The sequence below is a fragment of the Pan paniscus genome, chromosome 2 (assembly GCF_029289425.2).
Source record: "Pan paniscus chromosome 2, NHGRI_mPanPan1-v2.0_pri, whole genome shotgun sequence".
Classification (NCBI taxonomy): domain Eukaryota; kingdom Metazoa; phylum Chordata; class Mammalia; order Primates; family Hominidae; genus Pan; species Pan paniscus.
In genome coordinates, this window is record NC_085926.1 from 44933191 (window position 1) to 44958390 (window position 25200).

Below are 25200 nucleotides of genomic sequence, written 5' to 3' on the forward strand. Positions count from 1 at the left end.
GCGACCATCATAGCTCTAACCACCATGATCTGTGGTTATGTTGGCCCTGGAGCCTTCATCTGCCCAGGGAACTTCTCTGGGCATAGTATGTTTTACTTGTCTTGTGTTCTAAAGGTAGCACAAAGCCTATCTATAGTAGGCTCCCAATAGTTATCTGAAACTGTATTTGAAGCCACTATCTGATAAATACCATTTTTTTTTTTTGGCTGAGGGTCCTCAAAAATGGAACATCAGGAAAGTCATCAGAATTGCTTTAACCTGCCCTCCTTGCTTCAACTAATTTGGGTTAACTTTCTCCCATTTATCCACACGGCTCCTTTAAAACTTGCACCATACTTTGTCAGCCCCGCCTTAATGAGTTCCTTTGGTGACCCCAGCTTCACCTTGCAGATATCCTCTCCGGGTATCCAATGCCCATACTCCCACTCGGCCATCGCAAGGGGTTGGGGTTGGCTTTTTTTCGGGCAACTGCTCACAGCTCCCAGTAATCACTTCCATCAAGCCGGGGTTTCCAGTTCCCGCTAGGAAGCGTTGGGGACGTCCGGGCACTGCGCACCTCGCCAGGGCCGGTTACCAAGCGCCTCCTCCCCCGTCTGTGGGACAACGCTCTGGTAAGCACCCGAGGCAAGAGGTCCCAGCAAGGTAATGGGACAGCGTTCGGTCACAGAGAGTCAGCGAGCCAGCGAGAGATATTCCTGGGTGGAGGGGTGGGGACGCCTTAGGACTAGTGTCCCCCATTCCCGGACCCTTCCCACCAAGAACTACCTAGGGAGGGCTGCATCGCCTCTCCAGCCATCCTAGGGACTAGAGAAATGGAGGGGAGAAGAGCAGGGAAACAGCACCCCCGGGCCAATCACGACGTCCGCCCCTCCTTAGTCGGTCTCTCTCTCTCACACACACACACACACACACACACACAAAGCTCCTAAGTCAACTCCAGCTCTGAGCAACTACGCCGCACGCCTCTCCCACTGGGAGTCCCCCGGCCCGTGGGGCTCGCCTCACCCCAGCTTCTTCACTCCTACCCCAGTTTCCCTTCCCAACTGACCGTGAAGCCGGAGGCAGTTCCCCAGTCCCAGACCCCGGTGGGGCTCCCGCCGCCGCCGCCGCTGCCTTCCCCTGCAGTCCCCAACCCGGGACCCGGCCTCGGGCTTCGGCGATGGCTCCTCGGAACGAGGCGCCGCGGCTCTCTGGACTCGGCCAGACACCGGGCGGCGCGCAGGAGAAGCCCATCGAGCTCTCCCGGCAGTGGCGGCGGCCGCGGCTGCAGGAGCGGCCGCCGCGCAGGTTGATGACGCGCTGACGCGGGACGGGGGGGTGGTGGGGGTGGGACGTGGGGGCGCGGTCCAGAGGAGGGGTCGCGCGCAGATGACGTGCGGCTCGTGGGGCAGCTCGGCAGCATGGCGTCCGTGGCGCTGAGCGAGGCGGAGAAGGTGTACATCGTCCACGGCGTCCAGGTAGCTACAGCAGCGGCGTTGGGTCGGCCGCCGGGTTCAGCCTGGCCCTGCGGGTCGCGGCCTGCCCTGGGTTTGCCAGTGAGGAGGCAGCCGAGCTGCGGCGACTCTCCGTTTACCTTGTGATTAAACGGTTCTGCTGTCGGCGTTTGCAATTCAGAGCTGGCAACGCGGACCTTTTTAGGACTGTTAGCGCATTTGCAGTTTTGCGGGTCTATAAGATTCCGAACCCGGGCAGGAAGCTTGGGCAGTCTCGGAGGCCTTTTCTTAGTGAGAGAGCATCGGCCCCAGGGCCATCCATTCGGCGTTCGCGCACAGAACTTGTCCGAGCCTCAGTTTTCTCTTCGAGGAAATGGGAGTTTGGAGGTGGGCTTCTGGCCTGCTTTTCCTCACCTCGTGGTTAGGAGGCGCATGCGAGGTGAACGCACTTTGAAAATACAAATTGCCGTACAAATAAAGGGGGAAGGGTTTTTAAAAAGCGGATAGGACGCCTGTAATCCCAGCACTTTGGGAGGCCGAGGCGGGCGGATCACGAGGTCAAGAGACCGTCCTGACCAACATGGTGAAACCCCGTCTCTGCTAAAAATACAAAAAAATTTAGCTGGGCGTGGTGGCGCACGCCTGTAGTCCCAGCTACTCGGGAGGCTGAGGCAGGAGAATCGCTTGAACCCGGAAGGCGGAGGTTGCAGTGAGCCGAGATCGCGCCACTGCATTACAGCCTGGGCGACAGAGTGAGACTCCGTCTCAAAAAAAAAAAAAAAAAAAAAAGCGGCTAGGCAGCCGATAGCCTAAGTGCTGTTTCCATTTTGCCAATGGAGAACTAAGATCCCTAGGCAGCTATAACCTAATGTCCTCTGTGTTCTATATTAAATCCCTGGTTATGACCACTCCAGAACGAGGGTTGAAAAATGTTGGACCTGGTAACGAGCTACCCTGTATCCTCCTCCGGCTGTGTCTCCACTTGTTAACCTACGGTGTGGTCCTCCTATCAGAGTTCTTCATCCCATCCTTGGCAGAGTTCTGGCGACAGCTCCTACCTCTTTTCCTCATGCCTTTCCTCTGTCAGTACCAACTGCAAAGTCAGTGGTCCCGTGATGTAGCCATCAGATTGAAGAGGCCAGCTATCATTAAAGTCCCACAACGTGAGTTAAGGACATGTCCATTTAAAAATCGTGACCTGCCGTTATCTTCTGGGCCCTTTATATATGAAGAAATGCCAATATTTAGCATATTATGCCTGGATAATAAAGTCAGAACTCACAGTTGCATATTTTAGTTATAATTCAGGATTAGCAATAGTGGGACATATGTGTGTATTACAGGGTAACATGTATGTTATTTGTGTGTGAGGGGGCATAAAAATGCCCAAAAGCAGTTAGATATGTCTTTCCCTGCTATATTTTTGTATACACTTTGTTCAGGTGATTTTTATCCTCAAAGTATTTTTTTAGGGACACATTACGGATAACCGTTTTCCTCTAAATTTAAAAACCTTTGGTCTTCTTTGTTATCGCAGCTTACCATGATGTACTGACTCTGTCATGTGTCCTATTTTCTCTCAACATTTCATCCCTGAAAGTGGCACTGAGGCATGGATATATCTGTAACCTCAAGGTTAGAGCTTTCTCCCCAGCACCCTTAATTCCCACGGCAGTTCATTAGCTATCCAGCAGCAGAGTCCCACCATGGTCATTAGTTAATTTTATTTACCAACATATATCTAGCTCCTGGCATGTTATGTGGGAAACAGTAGGGATGCTAAAACGTGGTTGTGAAATAAATGAAAGATAGGAGGGAGACAAACAGAGAGTAAAAGTGAATAAAATAAAAACAAAGGTAATGTAAGATCTATGCCAAGGAAGTGGTATAGTTAGTGGAGGTTGAAGTTAAAGTATACCAGGGGCCGGGCATTGTGGCTCACGCCTGTAATCCCAGCACTTTGAAAGGCTGAGATGGGAGGATTGCTTGAGCCTAGGAGTTTGAGACCAGCTTGGGCAACACAGTGAGAGCCCATCTCTAAAGAAATAATTTTTTTTTAATAAATAAAAAGAATTCCAGGGACTTGTAATGCTCTGAAGGCTTCCCTAAGGAGGTGGAATTGCTCCCCTAAATCCATGTCAAGGATTCCTCCTCTGTATCTTCAGGACTCAGTATTCATTCATTCAACACAGAACTGAGCTAGACTCAGGGACTAGGAAGGAACCTGTCCTTATATAGCTCTCATGCTAGAAGGAAGATGCAGAAACTATAAATGTACTTGAGTGTTTATATATAAAATTGTACTGAATGCTATCAAGGAAAAAACGGACACGATCTAGACTGGGAGGTCAGAGGAGGCTTCCCTAAGGAAATAGCATTTGAACTGAGTTCTCAGCATGACTGAGAATTAAGTAGGCACCAGTGTTCCAGAAGGAAGGGGTGGTGAGTCTGTAAATCCTCAGGTGGAGGACATGTGGAGCCCAAGGGGTGGGCTGGGGGAAATGGTGGAAGATCAGCTTGCAGAGGTGGCCAGAAGCACGATCCTAGAGGTCTTAGAGGTTCAGTCATTCGCTCATCATGGATCTTGGAAGGCAATAGCCTGTTGACTTGTCTGTATGGGGGACCCTTAAGGCATAGCCAGTGTCTAGCACTTGGTAGGTTCTTAGTAGCATTGAATGGGTGATGTAAGCTTTAAAGGGGGAATGAGTTGGATGGTGTTTTTATTTTTTAAATTAAACCTCCCTCTCACCAGTACCATGGACATATTTGGGCACAGTTGTTGGTAAATGCTCAGCTCTGTGTATCACAGAGCCATGCAGAGTAATGGGCTTCAAATCAACATCTTCATAAGGGCTTATTAATGTTGGCCCAAAATATGCCATATTTATAGAGGAGCAAAACACAATTTACACCATCCAAATAAAGGTCAGGATGCAGGTGAATGAGGCTACCATGGAATCTCAACTGATTCAGTTCTGAAATCTCCTAAACTTTTGTTGCGTTGGTTATAGAGTGCCGGCAGTGCATCTTAAGCAGTGCCTGCCTGAACTCCTGTTGCTTGTATAGTCCTAGTCATTTTGTGTTTTACTTTTCACCTTTGGTCCAGTAAGGTCCATTTCAGCTTCTGATGTCACTTTCCCTTCAGCCTTTGGTTCTTTTACTATTTCAGGGAATATTTCATCTTGTTTTGGTGATAGTTAGAAGCAGTTGAAATTAACCGCACGATGTGTTGAGGATTCAGTTGCTAGTAATGGTAACCAACACATCGGCTCAAGCAAAATAGTATGGATTACAAGGCTGCAAGTGTTTCTCCAGGAATCCTAATCTCTGCTGGCTTTTTTTTTTTTCCCCTCTTTGCTTTGTTTTTGTCTCCCTACAGATTGGTTTTCTATTTCTTGGGCCAGTGGTAGAAAAAATGTGGTTCCTTCCCAGTTCCTCTGTAAAAGAGACCATTCCTTCTCGTTCAGTTCTGAACTCATGTTTCCAAGAGAAAGAAACTCTAGTTCTTTTAGGGGGTTGAGGGAAAGGATGGACAGAATAATTAAGCTCAAACATGGCCACTAGAGGATGTGTCACACTTGGGAGAAGTCAGTTTGTGAGAAGGGAGGGTGGATCATTTTAGTTATTGGCAGAAAATGGAACCCACTTCAGGTAGTTCAGGAGACTTTTATGATGGGACTCTACAGCAGTATGGGGGGGGTTTCAGGGAACCAATAAGAGATGTTGAGGAGCCCCAAGACAACTACTGGGAGTGGCTACTGCCCCTATTCCAAAGGGGCCAGGGGAGGAAACAGTATTACCACATTTTAGTGATAGCTGGAACTGTGGAGGAAGGGCTGCCCAACATAAGTCATAGTCTTCGATAGATGCAGGCACTATCAGAAATGTGGCCACTAGATTGGGGGTGAGGGGCACCCTCTGATCTGGTATCTTCCATTGGACAAACCCAACCAGAAGCCAGCAAAGGGAGTCTAGGTGATACAATTTGAGTCAACTTGGTGAACAGATCCCCTCTCCCAGGGGAGAACAGAGAATCAAAAAGGTGGATTAAATCGGTATTTTGATAAATAATTTGATTGGTTTCTGTTAGGTTCTCTTTCAGTCTTTGAAGGCTATATCCCATTCTTATTAGGTACATATTATAATTTTTATTTCATTGAATATTTACAACAGTTCTGAAGGTAAATGTTATCTCTATAGACGAGGAACTGAGCTCGGGCAGGTTGAGTCACTTGTCAAGGTGACACAGTAATTGAGTGGTGGCACTGGGATTTAAATCCAGACCTGTCTGATTGCAAAGCCCATACTTGACTCTGAGGCCACCTTCCTGCTGCAGTGAAAGTCATTTCTTCCATTTCCTCAGTAGGGATCCAGAGATCAAGGCAGGAGAGAATCTTTGCTTCCTCTACCTCCTTTTCTTTCCCCTTTTCTCTAAAAGCTTGTGGGGAAACCGGAAGGGAAAGAGAAAGTTCTAATTGACACCTCCCACTCCCCAATTTTTCTAGAGCTTAAATAGTATATGGCATATACTGCTGTATTGTTTTGGTTGCATTTTTCCCACATTGAGTATAAGTTCCTTTAGAACCCTATATTGCATTTCTTTGTATAGCTTTTGTCTTACTAGTATCATAAACGATTTACTCTGCCCATACCATGCAGAACTTGGAGCAGACTTCAGAATTTTTAGAATCTGGGATTTATCCTCTTTTCTGGCTTACTGGGCTAGATGTGTGTTTTCCTCATCCATGAGAAGCCATTGCTAACCTCCCTCTTAGCCCAGGGATTCTGAAGCCTTGAAGTGCATTTTACTCACCTACAAAATACAGATTCTGAGGCTTTACCCCAACATTCTGAATCAGACTCTCTGGGGCTGGGGCCTGAGAATGGACATTATCATAAAGTGTTGGGAAATTTGGGGGCAGCCACCAGACATTGGCCCATGGATAAGCCACTGACCAGAGAGAAAGAAATCTCTGCTCTCTCCTGCTGAAGTCATATGGTTTCCTGCCTCTTTTTGAATGAGGCTTTGGAGTCAGACTGAGCAGGCACCTTCACCATTTACAATAAGTGATTTTACCTGCATAACTGAGCCTGCTTCCCTTGTGTAAAATGGGGACTTATGCACCTGGAAGTAGAATGGGGTTATGAGGAATGATGAGATAAGAGATGTCAAGCACTTGGGCTGTGGTTAACACAGAAAAAATGCTGGCTCCCTTTCAAGTTTGTTTTTCCATCAGAAGTGTGACTTTGTCCTAAACCATCCACACTAGATCCCCAGCCTTCATAGTGACCTCATTAAAGATTCAGCCTGTGGCTCTTGAGAATTAAACCTCTTTTGATTTGAAGGAATCGGGATTTTTCAATTATCTCAAGAAAAGGGATAGGCCAGGTGCAGTGGCTCACACCTGTAATCCCAGCCCTTTGGGAGGCTGAGGTGGGAGGATCACCAGAGGCCAGGAGTTGGCAGCCAGTCTGGGCAACATAGCAACACCCTATCTCTAAAAAAAATTAGGTGTGTGGTGGTGTGTGCCTGTAGGCCTAGCTGCTTGGGAGGCTGAGGCCAGAGGATCGCTTGAGCCCAGGAGTTGGAGATTTCACTCCAGCCTGGGTGACAGAGAGATACTCTGTCTCTTAAAAGAAAGAAAAAGAAAAAAGAGAAGGGGGATCTGTGGCAAGAGCTGGAAAGTCCCCAGACAGCTCTGAGGTACTGCCTCTCATGGGCTCCGTGGATTATCTCATGGCCTGTGTGGCTGTCTGTCTTTATCTCTAGTGACACCTCTGCTTTTCTCTGCCAAGATTTATCCCTTCTCTGCAGCCACTTGCTGTCCAGCTTCCCTTCTTTGTAGAATCTGCCTCTGCCCAATACCTTTACTTTCGTGTGGCCTCTCTGGGCTCCTCCATATCATGACCTGTCAGCTCCTCTTTAACTCCTTTCTTCTCTCAAGTGTTTCTCAGATCAGAGATCAGATTGCAATGAGAGAATCAGTTTGGTCTGGTAGTATTTCACGCCAAAAAGAGTTGGTCACCCTTTGGATTATATGCCTTTGGTTCAGGCACCTACCCCTGGTCCTGGCTGTTGGGGATGGATGGTGACTGTTATGTGGCCTTTACAGGGCTTTAGGCACAATAAAGCTTTCCCAGGTTCAGCCTACTGAGTGCTATGGCCATGACCTGGACATTAAACTGGCCCTCATAGGTTCAGACCTGGCCATGGCAATTGACGAACCCTACCACAGGGCTCTTGGAACCCTGTGAAAGCCATTTTGTTGTATGTTCTTGGCTGTTGAAGGGAGTTGTAGCCCAGCTGATGGCTTCCATTTCTTTTCTGTGGATCTTGCTTTCATCATAAGCATTGTTTAGGGGTATAGCATGGAAGAGGGAGATCAGGGCCTCAGCCTGGTTTTCAACTATGAGATTGAGCAGTCAGTATTCGGTTGCTCAGTCTGGCCATGACAGAATTGGAGCCGGCCCTCAGGACTCTTGATTTTTAGCTCTCTGCCCTTTCTGTTTACAGACCAGTGGCACAGAAAGCCTTATGCCCAGACACTGCAGGATGCAGAGTTATGGAGCCATATCCTTTCAGAGGAATGCCTGGCTACTCAACAGGGTTGGAAAGTCAAACAAGGATCAACACCTAGTTTTGCCTGCTGTGTCATGGGCCCGAGCCTGCAAAGCTGGACCAAATGTGGTCCCTTTCCTAACGGCGGGGGGCGGTCACCTTCTAGTAGGGGAAGGAATTTAGTCTCACTTCTCCTTTAGGAATCTGGAGTATTAGACAAGTCAAAGCAAGTTAATGAGGGGTTAACATAACCTCAGAGGACCACTTTGAGTCTAAAATCCTTCCAGATGTGTCAGATTGGTAGCGCCAACTTGTCAGTTTCTATTAAGAAGTAATAGGACTGGGCTTCCTGGGTGTGAGGGAAAGTAGGTCTGTGCTTAAATGTCCTTCCACTCTGTCACAAACAGGAGATTGAAACTTAAGTGCCTCCATTCTTATCTGTAACCTCTCTCAGGGTTGTTTTTGAGGATGCAGTGAGTTAATGCATGCCGCCAGAAGCGGGGGAAGGGAACTGCTTTGGGGGGACTCCTATGTGTTACACTGAAGGACTCCTTTAAATGCTTTATGACGTTTCTGTTCTCTTGTAACTCTGTAAGGTCGGGGTTATCCCTGCTTTCTAGATGAAGAAGCAGGCTTAGAGCTATTTAGGTCAAGGTCACAAAACTGGCATGTGACAACAGAGATTTAAGTATAATTTGGAAGGTGGCTGTTTCCACCACACCACACCCTACTGGTAGGGTTGTTGTGATCACATGGGTAACAGCTGTGAAAGTCACCAAGAGCTTTCCTGGCATCCAGAAGCCCTTGATCTAGAGGCACATCAGTCTCCTCTGCTGAGAAGGAGGGGACACCACTCCATGCTGTTGACATCTCTTGAGTTTTAAAATGGAGCTTTTACTTCAGGGTAACTCCTATTTAAGTGTTCACACATGGGTTAATTCCTTTGCTCGTGACTGCTGCAGATAAATAAAAACTGTGGTAGGGCACCAGGCCCTGAGCTAGGCCAGGCAGATTTGGACAATTTCCTAAGCCTTTTATAAGGAAAACTGGGTTTAAAAAAAAAAGTTGCCCTGGGTACAGCGATTCATGGACTGGTGAGGTTGGTTTTTTTGGTTTGTTTTCCTCCTATCCTTTTTTTATATGGAAAAAAATTATGCATGCTTGGAAAGGAAAATTTGTAGCTTTTCATTTATCTTTTACTTATCACCTGAGCCTTTCTCTAGGAGGCAGAGAGTGAATTAAAGGCTGGAAAAGCAGTATCTGATGAGGCTCAGTTTTCTGACAGCCCACCAGCCCCTTCCTGGACCAAGTACATTTTCACTACAAAGAGGTGTGACTAATCTTTCAGAGCAAGTGATATTTTAGAAGCAGTAGTTGGACCAGATGTGGTGGCGCATGCCTGTAATCCCAGCACTTTGGGAGGCTAGGGCAGGAGGGTCACTTGAGGCCAGGAGTTCGAGACCAACTTGGGCAACATAGCAAGACCCCATCTCTACAAAAAGTAAAAAATAAAAATTAGCTGGGCATGTTGACATGTGCCTGTAGTCCTAGCTACTCAGGAGGCTGAGGTAGAAGGATTGCTTGAGCCTAGGAGTTTGAGGCTGCAGTGATCACCACTGCACTACAGCCTGGGTGACAGAGTGAGATCCTGTCTCAAAAAAAAAAAAAAAAAAAGGAAGAAGCAGCAGTAGTAAACCCTGTGACCTTGTGGCCAGCCAGTTCATCCTGTGAAGGAGGTCTCTGCTGAGTCCTTTTGTAAAGTGAAGACATCCTTTAGAATACAGTGGACTGTGTAGCATAGCGGTTAAGAGCTCTGACTTGAGGCTTAAGTGCTACTTACTGGCTGTGTGAACTTGGGCCATTCATTTGACATCTTTTAACCTCAGTTTTCTCATTTGTAAAATGGAATGAATAACACTATCGTATAGGATTATTGAAAAGATTAAATGCATTAACTGCAGTATTCCTTGCACATTATCTGGTATATAGTAAATGCACAGTAAATAGCAGCTGCTATTATTTATTGCAAATAATTACAGCCATTTTAATTTATAGATCTGTAGAATTAGAGAATCACTTGGAGACTAATTTAATCTCCATCTTTTACAAATGAGGAAACTAATCCAGAGAGGGAAGGGGCTTGTCCTAAGTCAAGTGGCTAGTTAGTGCCAGGAGCTGGCCTGGAACCATGAGTCATGTTCCTAATGATTGTTCATACTTACACCATATTTACACCCCACAAAGAACTTCTTGTCAATAACCTTTCCGGGCTGGGTATTCACTTTCCTAGGGGGGAGTGGGGCACATGGAGGTGGAGAGGGCTGGAGTGTTAGAGATTGAGCTAGAAAGCCTTCAGGTTCTATGGGTGAGGTTGGGAAGAGACACAGTTACATAGTTATGGGTCTTCAGTGAAGAGGAATCCCCTTCTGGAGTTCTATCCTAAAGGCTTACTCTCTTAGACTTGAAATTCTGTTGCTTTTTGAATCCATCTCCAGACTCAAGATAGGGATATTGTGTCTGGAATTGGTGGGTTCTTGGTCTCACTGACTTCAAGAATGAAGCCGCAGACCCTCATGGTGAGTGTTACAGTTCTTAAAGGCGGCGTGTCCGGAGTTGTTCCTTCTGATCTTCAGATGTGCTCGGAGTTTCTTCCTTCTGGTGGGTTCGTGGTCTCGCTGGCTCAGGAGTGAAGCTGCAGACCTTCATGGTGAGTGTTACAGCTCTTAAGGTGGCACATCTGGAGTTGTTCATTCCTCCTGAGGTGGGTTCGTGGTCTCGCTGGCTTCAGGAGTGAAGCTGCAGACCTTCGCGGTGAGTGTTACAGCTCATAAAGGCAGTGTGGACCGAAAGAGTGAGCAGTAGCAAGATTTATTGCAAAGAGCGAAAGAACAAAGCTTCCACAGTGTGGAAGGGGACCCAAGCGGGTTGCCACTGCTGGCTCCGGCAGCTTGCTTTTATTCTCTTATCTGGCCCCACCCACATTCTGCTGATTGGTCCATTTTACAGAGAGCCGAGTGGTCTGTTAGACAGGGTGCTGATTGGTGCGTTTACAATCCCTGAGCTAGACACAAAGGTTCTCCACCTCCCCAGTAGATTAGCTAGATACAGAGTGTAGACACAAAGGTTCTCCAAGTCCCCACCAGAGTAGCTAGATACAGAGTGCTGATTGGTGTATTTACAATCTCTTAGCTAGACAAAGAGGTTCTCCAAGTCCCCATCAGACTCAGGAGCCCGGCTGGCTTCAACCAGTGGATCCTGCACTGGGGCCGCAGGTGGAGCTGCCTGCCAGTCCCCTGCCGTGCGCCCGCACTCCTCAGCCCTTGGGTGGTCGATGGGACTGGGCGCCGTGGAGCAGGGGGCAGCGCTCCTTGGGGAGGTTGGGGCCACACAGGAGCGCCCATGGGTGGGGGTGGGGGGGCGGGGAGGCTCCCGCATGGCAGGCTGCAGATCCGGAGTCCTGCCCCGCGGGAAGGCAGCTAAGGCCCAGCAAGAAATTGAGCACAGCAGCTGCTGGCCCAGGTGCTAAGCCCCTCACTGCCTGGGGCCAGCTGGCTGCTCCGAGTATGGGGCCCACCTAGCCCACACCCACCCGCGGAGCCCACGCCCACCCAGAACTCGTGCTGGCCCGCAAGCACTGCCCGCAGCCCTGGTTCCCACCCACGCCTCTCCCTCCACACCTCCCAGCAAGCTGAGGGAGCCGGCTCCCACCTTGGCCAGCCCAGAAAGGGGCTCCTGCAGTGCAGCGGCGGGCTGAAGGGCTCCTCAAGTGCTGCCAAAGTGGGAGCCCAGGCAGAGGAGGTGCCGAGAGCAAGCGAGGGCTGTGAGGGCTGCCAGCACGCTGTCACCTCTCAATATCTTCCAGGGAGGAAAGGTGCTGGGGAAGGATGGGCTGCACAGGACCTTCCACCTGATTTGTGATGTTTATTGTCTGTCATTGAAAAGTTAAACGGGTGAAAGACCTGAAGCAAGTATGGCAGAGGGTGATCATTGGTACTGTGTGGTGCTGCAGTGTTTTGCTTTTTTCTGTTTAATTTCTCAAAAAAGTCAGTCACATATGCAGTTAGCCAGGCAGTTTAAAGATAAACTGTCAGTCACATACTTTAGAGCAGTGTTTTATTTTATTTTTTATGTTTCTGGGAAGCATCAACTCCTTGGAGAATCTGATTAAGCTAATGATTCTTTTTCTGAAAAAAACTGCTTTTGAAAAATGTTTACAAAGAATGAGAAGGAGCTCCATGAGCCAACGTGGAATGATTTCCTGCGCATATATAGTTAAGTGTTAAAAAAAAAAAGTAAGAGTATCTATAGTATTCCACCCTTCATATAAGAAACAAGGAGATATTTAAAAATTCATGTATTTGCTTATTTGTGCAGAGAAAATACAAGAAAGATAAACCTGAAACTGAAGAGAAACCTAGGGTGAATGGGAAGAAAGGGGCATGAAAATAGCATAATACAGAGGAGAGTGACATTTCTCTGAGCATACTTTTCTGAGTTTTCTCTCAGAACTATAGTGATAGCTCACAAACTCAGAAAGTAAATAAGTAATTAAAAGTAACCATGATGTGGGGGAACCCAAAATGGAAAACAAAAATTTACAAATGAAAATTAGCCAGGCATGGTGACGTGCCTGTAATCCCAGCTACTTCAGAGGCTGAGGCGGGAGAAGCGCTTGAACGCAGGTGGCGGAGGTTGCAGTGAGCTGTGCCACACTGCACTCCAGCCTGGGTGACAGAGCCATAGTCTGAAAAAAAAGTTACAAGTTACAAATGAGCCTGTGTTACAAGTGAGTAATGTAACCACACTGAAGGGCACGTAGAAGAAAAGAACTGAAGTAACTGGAAAACAGTATTTTGCCTGGGTACTCTGAGGCTAAAGACAGAACTTTATACAAATACTGTGTGCTATTAGTAAATTTGTTTCTCACAGGGGTATGGGTTAGAAGTTCAGAAACTGTGTATACTAAGATTGAACAAATACAGAAATACATGTTAGATAATAAGAGCCAGCTTTCTCCTTCTTTGAGAAAGAAGTTACAAATAAGAAACAGAGGAAGGTTAGAATGAACCATGTGATGTTAGATTGGAATTGATCTATCAGTATGAACTCATGGCTTTTTAATAGATATGTAGATAGATACAGAATTAAACATAGATTTGTGTGTGTGTGGTGGGGGTGGTTAGTATACATACCTGTATTTTCTAGCTCTGTCTGCTGAGAAGTTCTGGAAGAAATAATACTCCAACAGCAATGAACTTAGAGCCTAGTTTCTGGTTTTAAGTACCATTCCCCAATAAAAGCAACCAGGGCTCCTTGGAGAAAGGCTTGATCCCTAGGGCTGCGCAGAGAAGACACAAGAGGATAGATATCTTGTGTTGCAGAAAGTAGATAATTACTCAAAAAGTTGGAGGCATGTTGAAAGAGCACAAAAACTAACCCAAAGAAGCCCCCAGTGGCCAAATTTGGAACACTTTGAGCAGCAAAATAACTAATGATAGTAGTGGATTATAACCATAGCATAAAAGATACCAATGAGTTGTACTGATACAAGTAATTGAAGGAGTAAATAAATGGGCAGAAGGAACAGGCAGCGCGTAGACCACCCTGAAAACCATCTTCTGCTAAAAGAGTCAGCAAACTTCCTGTAAAGGACTGGATAGTAAAGATTTGGGGCCTTATGGGTCATATCTCTGGCCCAACCACTCAGCTCTGCTTTTGTTGTGCAGAAGCAATCATAGACATTACCTAAACAAGTGGGCATGGCTATGTTCCAGTAAAACTTATTTACAAAAACAAGAGACCTTAGTTTGTTGACCCTGTTCTAGAGACTGCCTCTTTAGAAGATTAGGTGTCTTTCACTATTTACACAGTAGATCTTGTTGAGTTTTAGGGGTAGGAGGGCTTCAGTTGAGATGATTGTACCCTGTAGCTCTGACAACATATACTTCTTGGTGCAATTTAAGAATTGCAGATTTGGAGAGGGGTGGCTTATTTTGTCTCTTGTTCAGATCTTGTTTTTGTGTGCATATTCTGTATAGTGGTATGTAGTATAGATTTTGCAATCAGACACAACTGGCATGGAAAACTAGCTTTGTTTTCACTAGCTGTAGGACCTTGGACAAGTCGCTCAACTTCTCTGAGTCTCCATTTCCTCATATGTAAAATAGTAATGTTGTTGTTAGCTACAAGGACAGAATTTTAGATGATCCACTAAGAGGAAAAGAGATATTCTGCATATATCTTCTCTAGGGGGAAAATGGGTGAGTCCGTTTAGGAGTTATTGTTGATCTGGGGTGACTATAGGACTGTGGTTGTTAACACCTAGGAAGACCTCCGTGTGGATGGCCGTGGCTGTGAGGACTACCGATGTGTCGAAGTGGAAACTGATGTGGTGTCCAACACTAGTGGGTCCGCCAGGGTCAAGCTGGTGAGTACTGTGACCATGGTTCAAGCCCAGGTGGAGAAATGAGTAGGCCCTAAGGAATGAGCTGCTGACGCTGTCTGGCTTTTGGAATGCAAATTGCTCTTGGGGAAATCGAAGATCCGAGCCAAACTCAGGGAGGGGGGGTCTATCCAGATCTGAAAAGACTGCTCACCTCCTCCAAAGACCACTTTCCAAGTCTTAGCACTGCTCCTAAAAGAGTCCCCCAGGGGTGTATGTCCAGAAGAGGAGGGAGGTGGTGGAGTACCTGGCTGCATACTCTGAGTGAGGACTCTTCTTGCATGTGTCTGCAGGGTCACACAGACATCTTGGTGGGAGTGAAAGCAGAAATGGGGACGCCGAAGCTGGAGAAACCAAATGAAGGCTACTTGGAGTTCTTCGTTGACTGGTCAGTACTGTCTATGCAGATATTTCTAAAGATAAATGATTTTAAAGATGAAGATTCAGAAAATGAACCTCTGGTTTGCTGTTGAACCCACTTTTATACTTATCATTCAGCCATCCAGCAGGCATTTGCTGACCTCCTCCTATGTGCCAGGTACATAGTCAGGACTCTTGGCTTGAGTCCTGCCCTAGTCTTAACCACCTGGCTATTGCTGGCCTTGTTTTCCCTGTCCGATAAAGGAGGACATTTGCCAGGCAGCCTAGCACATGATTGTGATGAGGGTCAAATGAAATGATTGTGTTATGGTGCTTTGAAAAATATACACAGTAAGGATCATTTGGTCTAAAATGTGCTGTTTCTCTTCCTAGTTCTGCAGAAAACTGTTCATGATTTGCTTGACAGATGAAGCCTAGGGTCAGCCAAGCAGCCTGACAGGCTGAGGAAGTGGCAGCTAGGCAGGCAGTATGGGTGCTGAGAAGAGAGAGGGCTCTGCAGTGTCTGCAGCCAGCCTTGGGCCAGAATGTCACTTCCTTCTCTGGCCAGCTTTGTGATCTCAGGCTGGTTACTCAGTCTCACTGTGGCCAAATTTCTTCATCTAAAAAATGAGGATAATAAATAATACCATGGTGATGAAGAGGAAATGAATAGAGTGAGTACCTAGCACAGTGACTGACTTCCAGTGGGCTTTCAATAAGTGTTATTTCTCCTTATTTTGTCAATAAGTTCAATAAGTATTATTAGCTCCACATTCTAGGGGTCGGGGCTTTTTATTGGGTTGCTGGCCAGGTCCCGTCTTCTATCAATTACTTTGCTTCTGGAAGCCAGGCCTTCTTGAAGTGGGTAAGGATCTCTGTGGGCTCATGCTGGGTGTAGGTATATAATGTTGACCCTGTATCAAGATCCCCAAGACCACCTCCACATTCAGAGATTTGCTAGACTTAGCATATAGTGATACTCACAGCTAAGGTTTATTACAGCAGTGAAAATGTAGTAACTTATTTGTGACATTTCTGCCCAGGAAAGCCCATTAGAGACTCAGCACCCAAGATTTTTACTGGGAGCTGGTCACATAGACACTCGATGCTTAATACATAATGAAGTTTTCTAAAGGAAAGCAAATGTTCAGCATAAATCATATTATTTGCACAATATAGGCACAGTGGACCACCCCCATCAGTTTACTATTGACTGGGCGCCAGGTTCCCGGATGCCAGCCAAGGGCCAACCCTGCAAACAGACCCTTCTGAAAATAGCACCTTTGGACTGCAATGGCAGCCCTTTTCTGCACAAATGTTAACCCACTTTTGTAGGGTGAGTTACAGTCTTCCAGTCTGAACTTCCATACACGGAAGCTGATTCTCATAGTACTCGTATAAGAGAAATGACAAATGAGTTCAGAGAGAGTAAGTGACTACCCCAGGGTTACAAAGCTAAAAATGCCAGCTCAGGTCTGTCCAACCTGTGAATCTTTGCTCATTTTACTTCATGCAGCCTATGGAAGCCAGCTTTGGAGGGCTGCTCTTGGGGAGTCCAAGAACTATCCATGTTCATTTTTCTGGTCAGTTTTTTTTCCAGCCCATTCCTGTCCCCTACTCTGGTCCCCCAAGTCGTCTCTCCTGGTTCTGTTCATCTTCTCTCACCAGCCTGAGTTGTCCCATGGAATTGGCCCATCCTTTAAGTCACTGTGGATGATGGTGACCTTGTTCAAGCCCCCAACTTATCTTTTCCTTTGTTCTTAGAGGAAGCAGAATGCTCTGGTGGCCTTGATCTGCCTAATTCAATGCAGTAAGCAGTCACTGAGGAGCAGACAATGTGTGAGGAACTGTAATTTGCTTTCTTTTTCATCTCCTTCATTACCTTCTACCTCATTCATTTTAGGCAGACCAAAGACATTCAGCCCAACCACACCAGAGAGAGGGTGTTGCCCTCAGATGCTTGGTATAGGGGATACGTTTCATTGTGGCTCTGTGTCTAAATATGACTCCAAGTTAGCCTGCTGCTCTTATCCCTTTCTTGTCCCAGCTGTAAAGGACGAGTGACTCTAGTGTAAGAGGATCCTTTGAGTTGCCTCTTCCCAAGATCTGGCTTCTAGAAGTAGCCTATCTTTCCTGGCTTAGAGTGGCTGCCTGCTGGTCTCTTTTCCTCCTCTGTGGGTCTCAAAAGGATCCCCACAGGCCCAAGAGCTCCAGTATCTAGGTAGTTCTCCTGAATTGATTTCTCAAGATGGACAGTCTCAAAGTGGCACACTTTACCTTCTTTAAGTGGCTCAGCTAATGTAATCAGCCCGGCAAGTAGAATCACCATGAGAGAGTCACAAAACCCCATTTCCTACAGAGATGGGAGAGGTTACCAAGCACTGATCGCTGCCACCTGTATCAGAACCTCAATTGAGTCTTCAAGGAGCATAATTATTTTAATTGCATAAACAAGTGTGTCCTTTTATTCTGAATCAGTGAATAGGAATGGCTTCTGGACACCTGTGGATGTGCCCAGCAATAAGGGTGCCACACACCCACTCCCACCTGGACTCCAGGCATAGGGCCTCTGCTGGAGAGCTCAAGGCATTTGCCTATCCACAGGCTGAAACATAGTTGCTGCCCAGTGGAAGGAAATAAATTGGTGGTGATGGTGGTGGTGATGGTGGTGAGGGTTTCTTCTGCTCTGAGTCTAGTTTGATTTAACTTCTTGTTAGCAACTTCCAGTTTTAATTAAATTGCCAGGGGTAGAGAGGTCTCAGAAAACTAATTGATTTTCTGCCAACTCATTTCACTTGGTTTTGTCTACTTGGGATGATAATACATGGAGCCAAGATAGACAGTGTCGCCACCTCCATAATTTACCCTGTTTCTTGGGAATGACGAAAAATCTTTGATATAGCCCTCACAGCCCTTTGGAAAGACTGCTGCACTGACCCTGAGCCCTGCTCCAGAGATGCCTGGCAGCACTGTCACTAAACTGGGAGCAAAATCTGACCTTTTCATGTCTTTGGTTTGCTGGTTGTAGCTGAGAGTAGGCTATTTTAAATGAGAACTTGGAAACTTTAGGAAAAGGTGGTTTCTATCTAAAGCCCAAAGGAAGGGAAGATTTTAGTGAGCTGGCGTGTCACCCTGCGCTGCCACTAGGCGGCGAGCCATCAAGTTGCTTCTCAGTTCTCCGACCATTGTGTTGATGGGTTTAGGACTGTGGTTTAACCTCTTAGAGAGGCTTGGGTTTTTAACTAGGGGAGTTTAGGAGAACATTTTTCATTTATAAATGTTTCAGAATACTCTGCACTTGTCACTTCCCTTTGGGATCTTAACTATTTTTCAGTGTGAACACTTGTATTTTTCACTAAAATTGAACCAGAATCTTCAAGCCTGCATTGGTGGTTGGAGTCACTATATCTGGGTTCCTTGCCTGCTTAGTGCTGCTAAAGGGGACACTGTTCCTGGCTGAGGGGCTGGGGGTGGGTACAAAGCAGAGAGGCAACCTGCAGAAGCCTTTTGAGGCTAATTGTAATCAAAGTCTCCCAAGCTGATGAGATAACTCTCGCAGACACTTCAAACAAAGGCTTGTGATGAAAACCTCAGAATATACTTACTATTGGTCTGGTACCCATTTACAGGGAGGCTTCTGCAGGCTCAGACATGAGCACATGTACACTCAGAGGAATCAGCCTTAGGGCCTGTGTTGGGGCTAGATGACTACTGGAGGGGTAAGGCCCAGGTCAGCCCTGCCTAGGTACCCACTAGATCACTTTTTCTGCTGTGGGCCTGGCCTGACCTGGATGTAAGACTTCATAGATTTGTAGGCTAGATTGATTGCCAGGCAAGCAACAATGGGCCCAGTGTCTAGAGTCCCTTTCCAGGTAGGCATGGCCTTGATCTTAGCCTACCCCAGTTAAACCAGAGATGTTCCAAGCAGGAGGGTAGAGGTGATGAGTCAGAAGGGGTGGAGAGCTGGGAGGGGTAGCATTCCCAGGATCTTAATTAGTTTATCCAGCTCGGTAAACAATTTCCCACAACTCTGGAAGAGGGACTGGTCATGCTTTATGAAGGGTCAGAATTGGTTTTGGTAAATGCAGAAAGCATTTGGTTTTATGCCCAAAAGACCAAGTGTGTACACCCCCCACTGAAGGAGTAGATTGTGATGCATATGAGCAGGCAGCTACAATTACCAGCCTGTGTTTTCTTTCTCTCTCTGTCTAACAGAGCAGAGCAGCTTTTTATTTAGGGCTTCCTTGGTCAACATTCCTTGACTCCAACGTTTGTTGTCTAGTGATAAGTTCCAAGACCAAAGCATACATTCATTTCCTTGAGGCAAAAGGTAAAACCAAGGAAAGTGAACCTGACTAATGTTAGACTATAAACCAAGCTTGCCAAATTACAGATTCAAGGAGAGTACAGGGAAGCATAGAAGATAAGGGCCAGGCTGCCTGGGTTAGAATTTTAGCTTACCAGGCACAGTCATCATGTGGCCTTGGACAAATTACATAACCTCTCTGTGACTCAGTTTTCTTGTTTCTAGAATGGAGTCCATACTTCCTAGGGTTGTTGTGAACATTAAATGAGTTAATACACCTAAAGTACTAAGAGTGGTGTCTAGCTCATGCTAAACATTAAAAAAAAAAAAAAAAAGGTAAGGTCTCCCTTCTTGTAAAATGAGAGAGTTAGACCATCTGGGGTTTCACAGTGTCATCCCACAGGTCAGATCCCACCTGTGAGATTTTTGTTTCATGTAGGGATTTTTTTTTTTTTAAGGTGGACCTTAAATCAGGGCTAGAAAGTTTGCCACAGCCTCCATCATTCTCTATTAGTTATATGTGGCCCTTTGTTCAGATACATGTAGTAACCTTGCTGACCCCTATAGGCATTTGGGTTTTTATCCTCTGGAGATGGTCTCTAAGGCCTTTTCCAGGTCTACATTTCTGTCTAAATTTGTCAGAAAGAGTCCTTGGGCTGTGAGTGCCCAGTAGTGAAGTGGAATCCTCATTTCTCTATTCCAGCCTTTGTCTTCACACATCAGCAGAATATGGGGTCTGTGGCTTTCTTATGTTACTTAAAGCATTGTACCCCATCCCCCACCCTGAACAATTGCTTTCCGTTTTCCTAGCCTCCTCCCCAGAGTCACTGCACAGCTACGGCACCATCCAGATACAGGAGAGTTCCTTGGGCTCATGAGTCTCTAAACCTTCCTCTCTGTCTGACTGCTGGCTATGCTGGAAGAATGGGTGTGTGTGTGTGTGTGTGTGTTTTAAGCCATTTAAAAATAGGTAAAAATTTCCACTTTAACCCAGTGTCAAAAAAAAAACCAGTGGGGCATGGGTTTGTTGTTGTTGTTGTTATTTTGAGACGGAGTTTCACTCTTGTTGACCAGGCTGGAGTGCAGTGGTGCGATCTCAGCTCACTGCAACCTCTGCCTCAGGTTCAAGTGATTCTTGTGCCTCAGCCTCCTAAGTAGCTGGGATTACAGGCATGTGCCACCACGCCCAGATAATTTTTGTATTATTAGTAGAGACGGGGTTTCTCCATGTTGGTCAGGCTGGTCTCGAACCCCCGACCTCAGGTGATCCACCCGCCTTGGCCTCCGAAAGTGCTGGGATTGCAGGCGTGAGCCACCACGCCTGGCCAGGGGCATGCATGGTTTTATAGGTAGATTAATTTAGACAGTTGGACCTGGGAAGCTCTATAAATCATCTCCCAAGGCTGTAGAAGAGTTAGTGCATTAATCCCAAAGAAATTAGTCACACCCAGGAGGATGTGCCCACTACATTCAGGGAAAGGTAAACATTTTGAGTGTAAGCATCTCTGGCTGGATTTGTGTACACAGAAATCTCTGTAGATGTATTTTTAAGCACTTAAGACCTGGGACTTAATATTGATTGCTTAGTGTTTAAATTAGAAACAGGTTGTGTTTTGCTGGCTGTGCAAAGTAAAAACCTGGTCCCTGTTGACTTGATTATTTCACCATAAATGAGCTGCTTTTCTTGGCTCAGTGCCTGAGTCCAGCAAAGGCAGGGAACAGCGAGGTTGCTATGACAGTAATGAAGTCTCTCTTGGGGACTTTAAAGGGGATTCTGCTGGCTCACAGTGGTAAAGGAGGAGTACATAATTAGAGAGGCAAAATTTTATGTAACAACATAGTCTGATTAATTTGGGATTCATTCTTCCACCTATATTACTAAGTGAGATTTCTTTTAGTGTTACACAAATAGGGTGGGCACTGCCATGGGCGTTCACACAGGTTTTGCTTTGCCTGGAATCTTCCTGCCTCTCTGGCCTGACCAGCTCTGCTCATCCCAGGTTTGAGGTCTCCTTTAAACCTGAATGCTAATTGACACTCCTGTGCCCCACCTCCCCCTTCCACCTCACTGTTTGCTCCCTATGGTGAAACTCCCCTACCTCACTGGAACTGCTGGCTTTGGGTCTGCATCCACCTCACTTAGTCTCTAGGTCTCTGGTAGCTGGTGCAGGGCTGGGTACCTTCCAGATGGGCAAGGGGTCAGAAGGCTTTAATATGTGATTTTATAGAGTCCATGCTGAAACCACTGGCTTCTTACCTTTCTAGTCCTTTATTGTTACAGTAAAATGATTACTATAATGTTACTTATCTCATATACATATTAAGGGTTTGTTTGTATTAAGCCAAAACTCTCAGAAATGTCCTGTTAAACATTTCAGTGTTTTTAGGGTGGCTAATGTTGAATCCTGTTAGTTTTGTTGAGGTTATTGGGCATAAATATCAAGAAGCCAAAAAGGGAAAAAAAAAGTTTTTCTCTTGAAAAATATCAAATGAAGGAGGTAACCTACTACTTATGAGCCAACAATCTTTCCCTTGCTTTCTTTCATTTTCCTTCTCTTCAGTACAGTGATATCTAAAGTTTCTGACAAAGCTCTGACATACTATCATACATGTCTTTTAAGTTATTCCAGAAAGGTTATTGTACTTATATTGTGGTTTTTATATTGAGAGTATCGTAGTGTGTTCTAAAGCTGTGAAACTAGAGGTGGTGTATATGACAAAACCCCTCTGTAACCCAGACTGCTTCGTTCCCTAGGCCTCTCAGTTTCCTAGGCCTGCCAGAGAAGAGTATTTATTATACTCTGAAGATAAGAGAGTTAATTATTATCAGCCGAGGTTCACATTACCATCACTCTCCTGTTTCTCTTTGACTAAAGATGGCTTCTGTTAGATGCTATTGGGAAATCCCATCACACACACTGACAAATCCAGGTCACAGTGCTGGTCTGGTTCATTACATGTGTCTGGAGTCAGGAAAAGTGGCAGATGCCATCCTTTCCTCATCTCAGTGACTTTCTGTCGAGCAGCTGGCTCTTCCAGCATTCTACAGGGAAACTGGAATAAAGCTTTGCCTCTTTGCTTTTTGCACTTGGAAAGACTCACCCAGTTTTTTTGTTTCTGTTTTGTATAGTTCAGCCAGTGCTACCCCTGAATTTGAAGGTAGAGGAGGTGATGACCTTGGCACCGAGATCGCTAACACCCTCTATCGGATATTTAACAATAAAAGCAGTGTCGACCTAAAGACCCTCTGCATTAGTCCTCGGGAGCACTGCTGGGTTCTCTATGTGGATGTGCTGGTGAGTATCGTTGTGCTGTACTGGCCACATTCTACCTTTGTTGGAAAGACTAGTTGGCCTATTTTCCTTCCAGCGCTTTTTCCCTCTTCAGGTGGATGCTTTCAACTTATAGGGTGGGATTAGTTGGGAAAAGATGGTCTCCTATAATAATTTTTTTAAAAATTAAATACAACATAGATGTAAGCAGCATATATATAATGCCATTCTATGATAAAATTATAGTCATATCATGATAGCACCTAAAATTGCCCATAAAAATTGTCCAGGAAGAGTAAAATAAGAGATGGTCTCTGGATGGTGCCAGACAGAGTTCATGGGCAGAATTTAAACAGGTTGGTACATTCTGTGTGGAAGGATGATTAGCTCTTTACATGCATTTTCATTTAAACCTTATAAACCTGTTACAAATGGACACTGTTATATTTCCCATTTATAAGTGAGGAAACTAAGACAGAGAGAGGTAAATCAACTAGCCCAAGAGGTCTCAGCTTGTGAGTAGTGCTGTTGAGTCTCAAAGCCAGGTCTGTATGATGTGAACACCTGGTTTGACTTCACTGTGCCATCGTTTCTTTTAAACACCTCAGAACGTGCCTGCCCTTAGTTTCCTGGGTGAGGCCCCAGAGGCCCTGCCTCCTCCCACACAGAGTCTACTCCCCTGGGAGTCTTTTGAGTCCAGCCCGTCATTTCTTCCCTTGTACTTTGCCTCCCAAATACTCCTCTACCCAGGTTTTGGCACTCGACAGTAACTTCTCTGTGTAGCTCTAATTAATTTTGTTTTTTTTTTTTTTTTTTGAGATGGAGTCTTGCTCTGTCACCCAGGCTGGAGTGCAATGGCGTGATCTTGGCTCACTGCAACCTCTGCTTCCCAGGTTCAATCGATTCTCATGTCTCAGCCTCCTGAGTAGCTGGGACTACAGGCACATGTCACCATGCCTGGCTCATTTTTGTATTATTAGTAGAGATGGGGTTTCATCGTGTTGGCCAGGCATGTCTGGAACTCCTGACCTCAAGTGATCCACCTGCCTCGGCCTCCCAAAGTGCGTGGATTACAGGTGCAAGCCACCGTGCCTGGCCTTAATTTTGCTTTTGTATAATCACGTAGCAGTTGGTTGCTTGTTTATATATAGGCTCTTGTTGGGTCTGTTTTGAACCATGAGATTAGCAACTACATCTTCCACTTCAGATGAAGGACAAAAAGCTAAGCTATTGGCCAAATAGATTCTTTAATGAATGTGCAGATAAAGGAGATCTGTGAACTGATGGTGAACTTCATGAAAAGAAACAGCCTGGCTCTGCATGTTGGCTCTATTGAGACAGGGTGGAGTTTTCTAGATATTTTTAAATTAATTTGATATTGGATGGAGCATAGTCAAAAGGTAGCAGTGGTAACCATTATCTAGCAGGTTACTGTTGCAATGCTACCACTAATAGGTAAAAATAATGAAATTACAAATCTGTTTGCTTTTTTTCCATCTCTGATAAGTGGGATGTACCTTGTAGTATCATTCCTACTAAGTTGGCAATTTTTCAGGTCCTGGGTTTGAGAAGGTGGGACCTGGCAGCCTGTAGTCCTTACTGAGAATGGTAGAGGCAGGCTTCATAGTTGCCCAGGGAGGTGCAGCCCCATGACGTGAACTCTCCAGTTCCATCCTGTGTCTGAAGAAGTTTATGTCCCCTCCCCTCCCCCACTAGAGAAAGTTAAGACACAAGTGTTGTGGCACACTGCATTTGTCCTTTTGTAATCCTATGTTCATCCTCAGTATTCATGCACACTTGTAGTTTTGTAGGATGGCCCAGTGATGGGGACTGATGTGCTTTTGATTCAGTCAGTTAAAGTCAAAGCAACAGAAGCCTGTTCTATTAGGGAAGGCTTTTACAAAACTGATGACTACTGGGACATTATCTCAGCTCAGAAGCAGCCCTCTTCAGTGAGCAGGGGATGGATACATGGTGCGCAGGAGTATCCAGGGGAATGTGCATTGTGTCCCTGTCATCTGTAGACCTTTCTTTTTAAGACTCCTGGCATTTGGATTTCTTCTGAAATATTTGTTTTAAGGGTTTTGCTTATTTTGGAAGAAGACATGAGCTTTTAAAATGTTGTCATTTTCTGACCGGGCACAGTGGCTCACACCTGTAATCCCAGCACTTTGGGATGCCAAGGCAGATGAATTCCCTGAGGTCAGGAGTTCGAGACCAGCCTGGACAACATGGTGAAACCCTGTCTCTACTAAAAATACAAAAATTAGCTGGGCATGGTGGTGCACACCTGTAATCCCAGCTACTGGGGAGACTGAGGCAAGAGAATTGCTTGAACCTGGGAGGTGGAGGTTGCAGTGATCCGAGATGGTGCCACTGCACTCCATCCTGGGCAACAGAGTGAGAATCCATCTTTAAAAAAAAAAAAGTTGTCATCTTCAGAAAAGTTTTTAATGAATTAGAAAAGCATTTTTGAAAATTGTGTTATTGATGAGGCCGATCCATTTTTTGGCATTCACATAATTTTCATCAGTGGATGAGTGATATACTGAATAGATTGAGTCCATGTTTGAAGCGAGGTGGTGGAAATCTGTGAAGCAATCCTTGAAGCAAGATAGTAGAAAAGAAACCTCCTAATTTCTTTTTACCAACTGGTCTGGTTAGTCCTCAGACAGAGCCCATGTTCAAACAGATATTTGCTGGGCACCCTGCCATGTTTTCATACTTACTTACTTCAAACCTATTACAGTCAGATGACCCACCTGTTTCCAGTATTGGTTTTTTTTCCCCCAGTTCGGTTATTTTATGAGAGTGAAAATTTAACTTCA

General features: G+C 45.8%; 2 protein-coding genes across 13 annotated transcripts in view; one reads left to right on the plus strand and one right to left on the minus strand.

Annotated features, from left to right (window-relative positions):
* Positions 1–1311, minus strand: part of ZDHHC3 (zinc finger DHHC-type palmitoyltransferase 3) — a 60954-nt gene extending 59643 nt beyond the window's left edge. For 3 of the 10 annotated variants that reach the window (XM_034956260.2, XM_034956258.2, XM_063602767.1), the window contains exon 1: positions 1049–1294. The gene's annotated coding sequence lies outside the window, so the exon portion shown is untranslated. Of the gene's footprint in view, positions 1–383; positions 691–1048 lie in introns of those variants that run through there. The other 7 variants (XM_034956262.2, XM_034956259.2, XM_055109769.2 and 4 more) reach the window with 4 other exon arrangements.
* A 27-nt stretch (positions 1312–1338) lies between these two features.
* EXOSC7 (exosome component 7) overlaps positions 1339–25200 on the plus strand; it is a 36138-nt gene continuing 12276 nt past the window's right edge. For all 3 annotated transcript variants that reach the window (XR_003027554.3, XM_024928098.3, XM_003809319.7), the window contains exons 1-4: positions 1339–1457; positions 14318–14419; positions 14728–14822; positions 22231–22396. Coding sequence is in view for 2 of the 3 variants with exons in the window: in XM_024928098.3 (XP_024783866.1) it covers positions 1401–1457; positions 14318–14419; positions 14728–14822; positions 22231–22396 (420 nt within the window). In the remaining variant the exon portion in view is untranslated. The remainder of the gene's footprint in view (positions 1458–14317; positions 14420–14727; positions 14823–22230; positions 22397–25200) is intronic.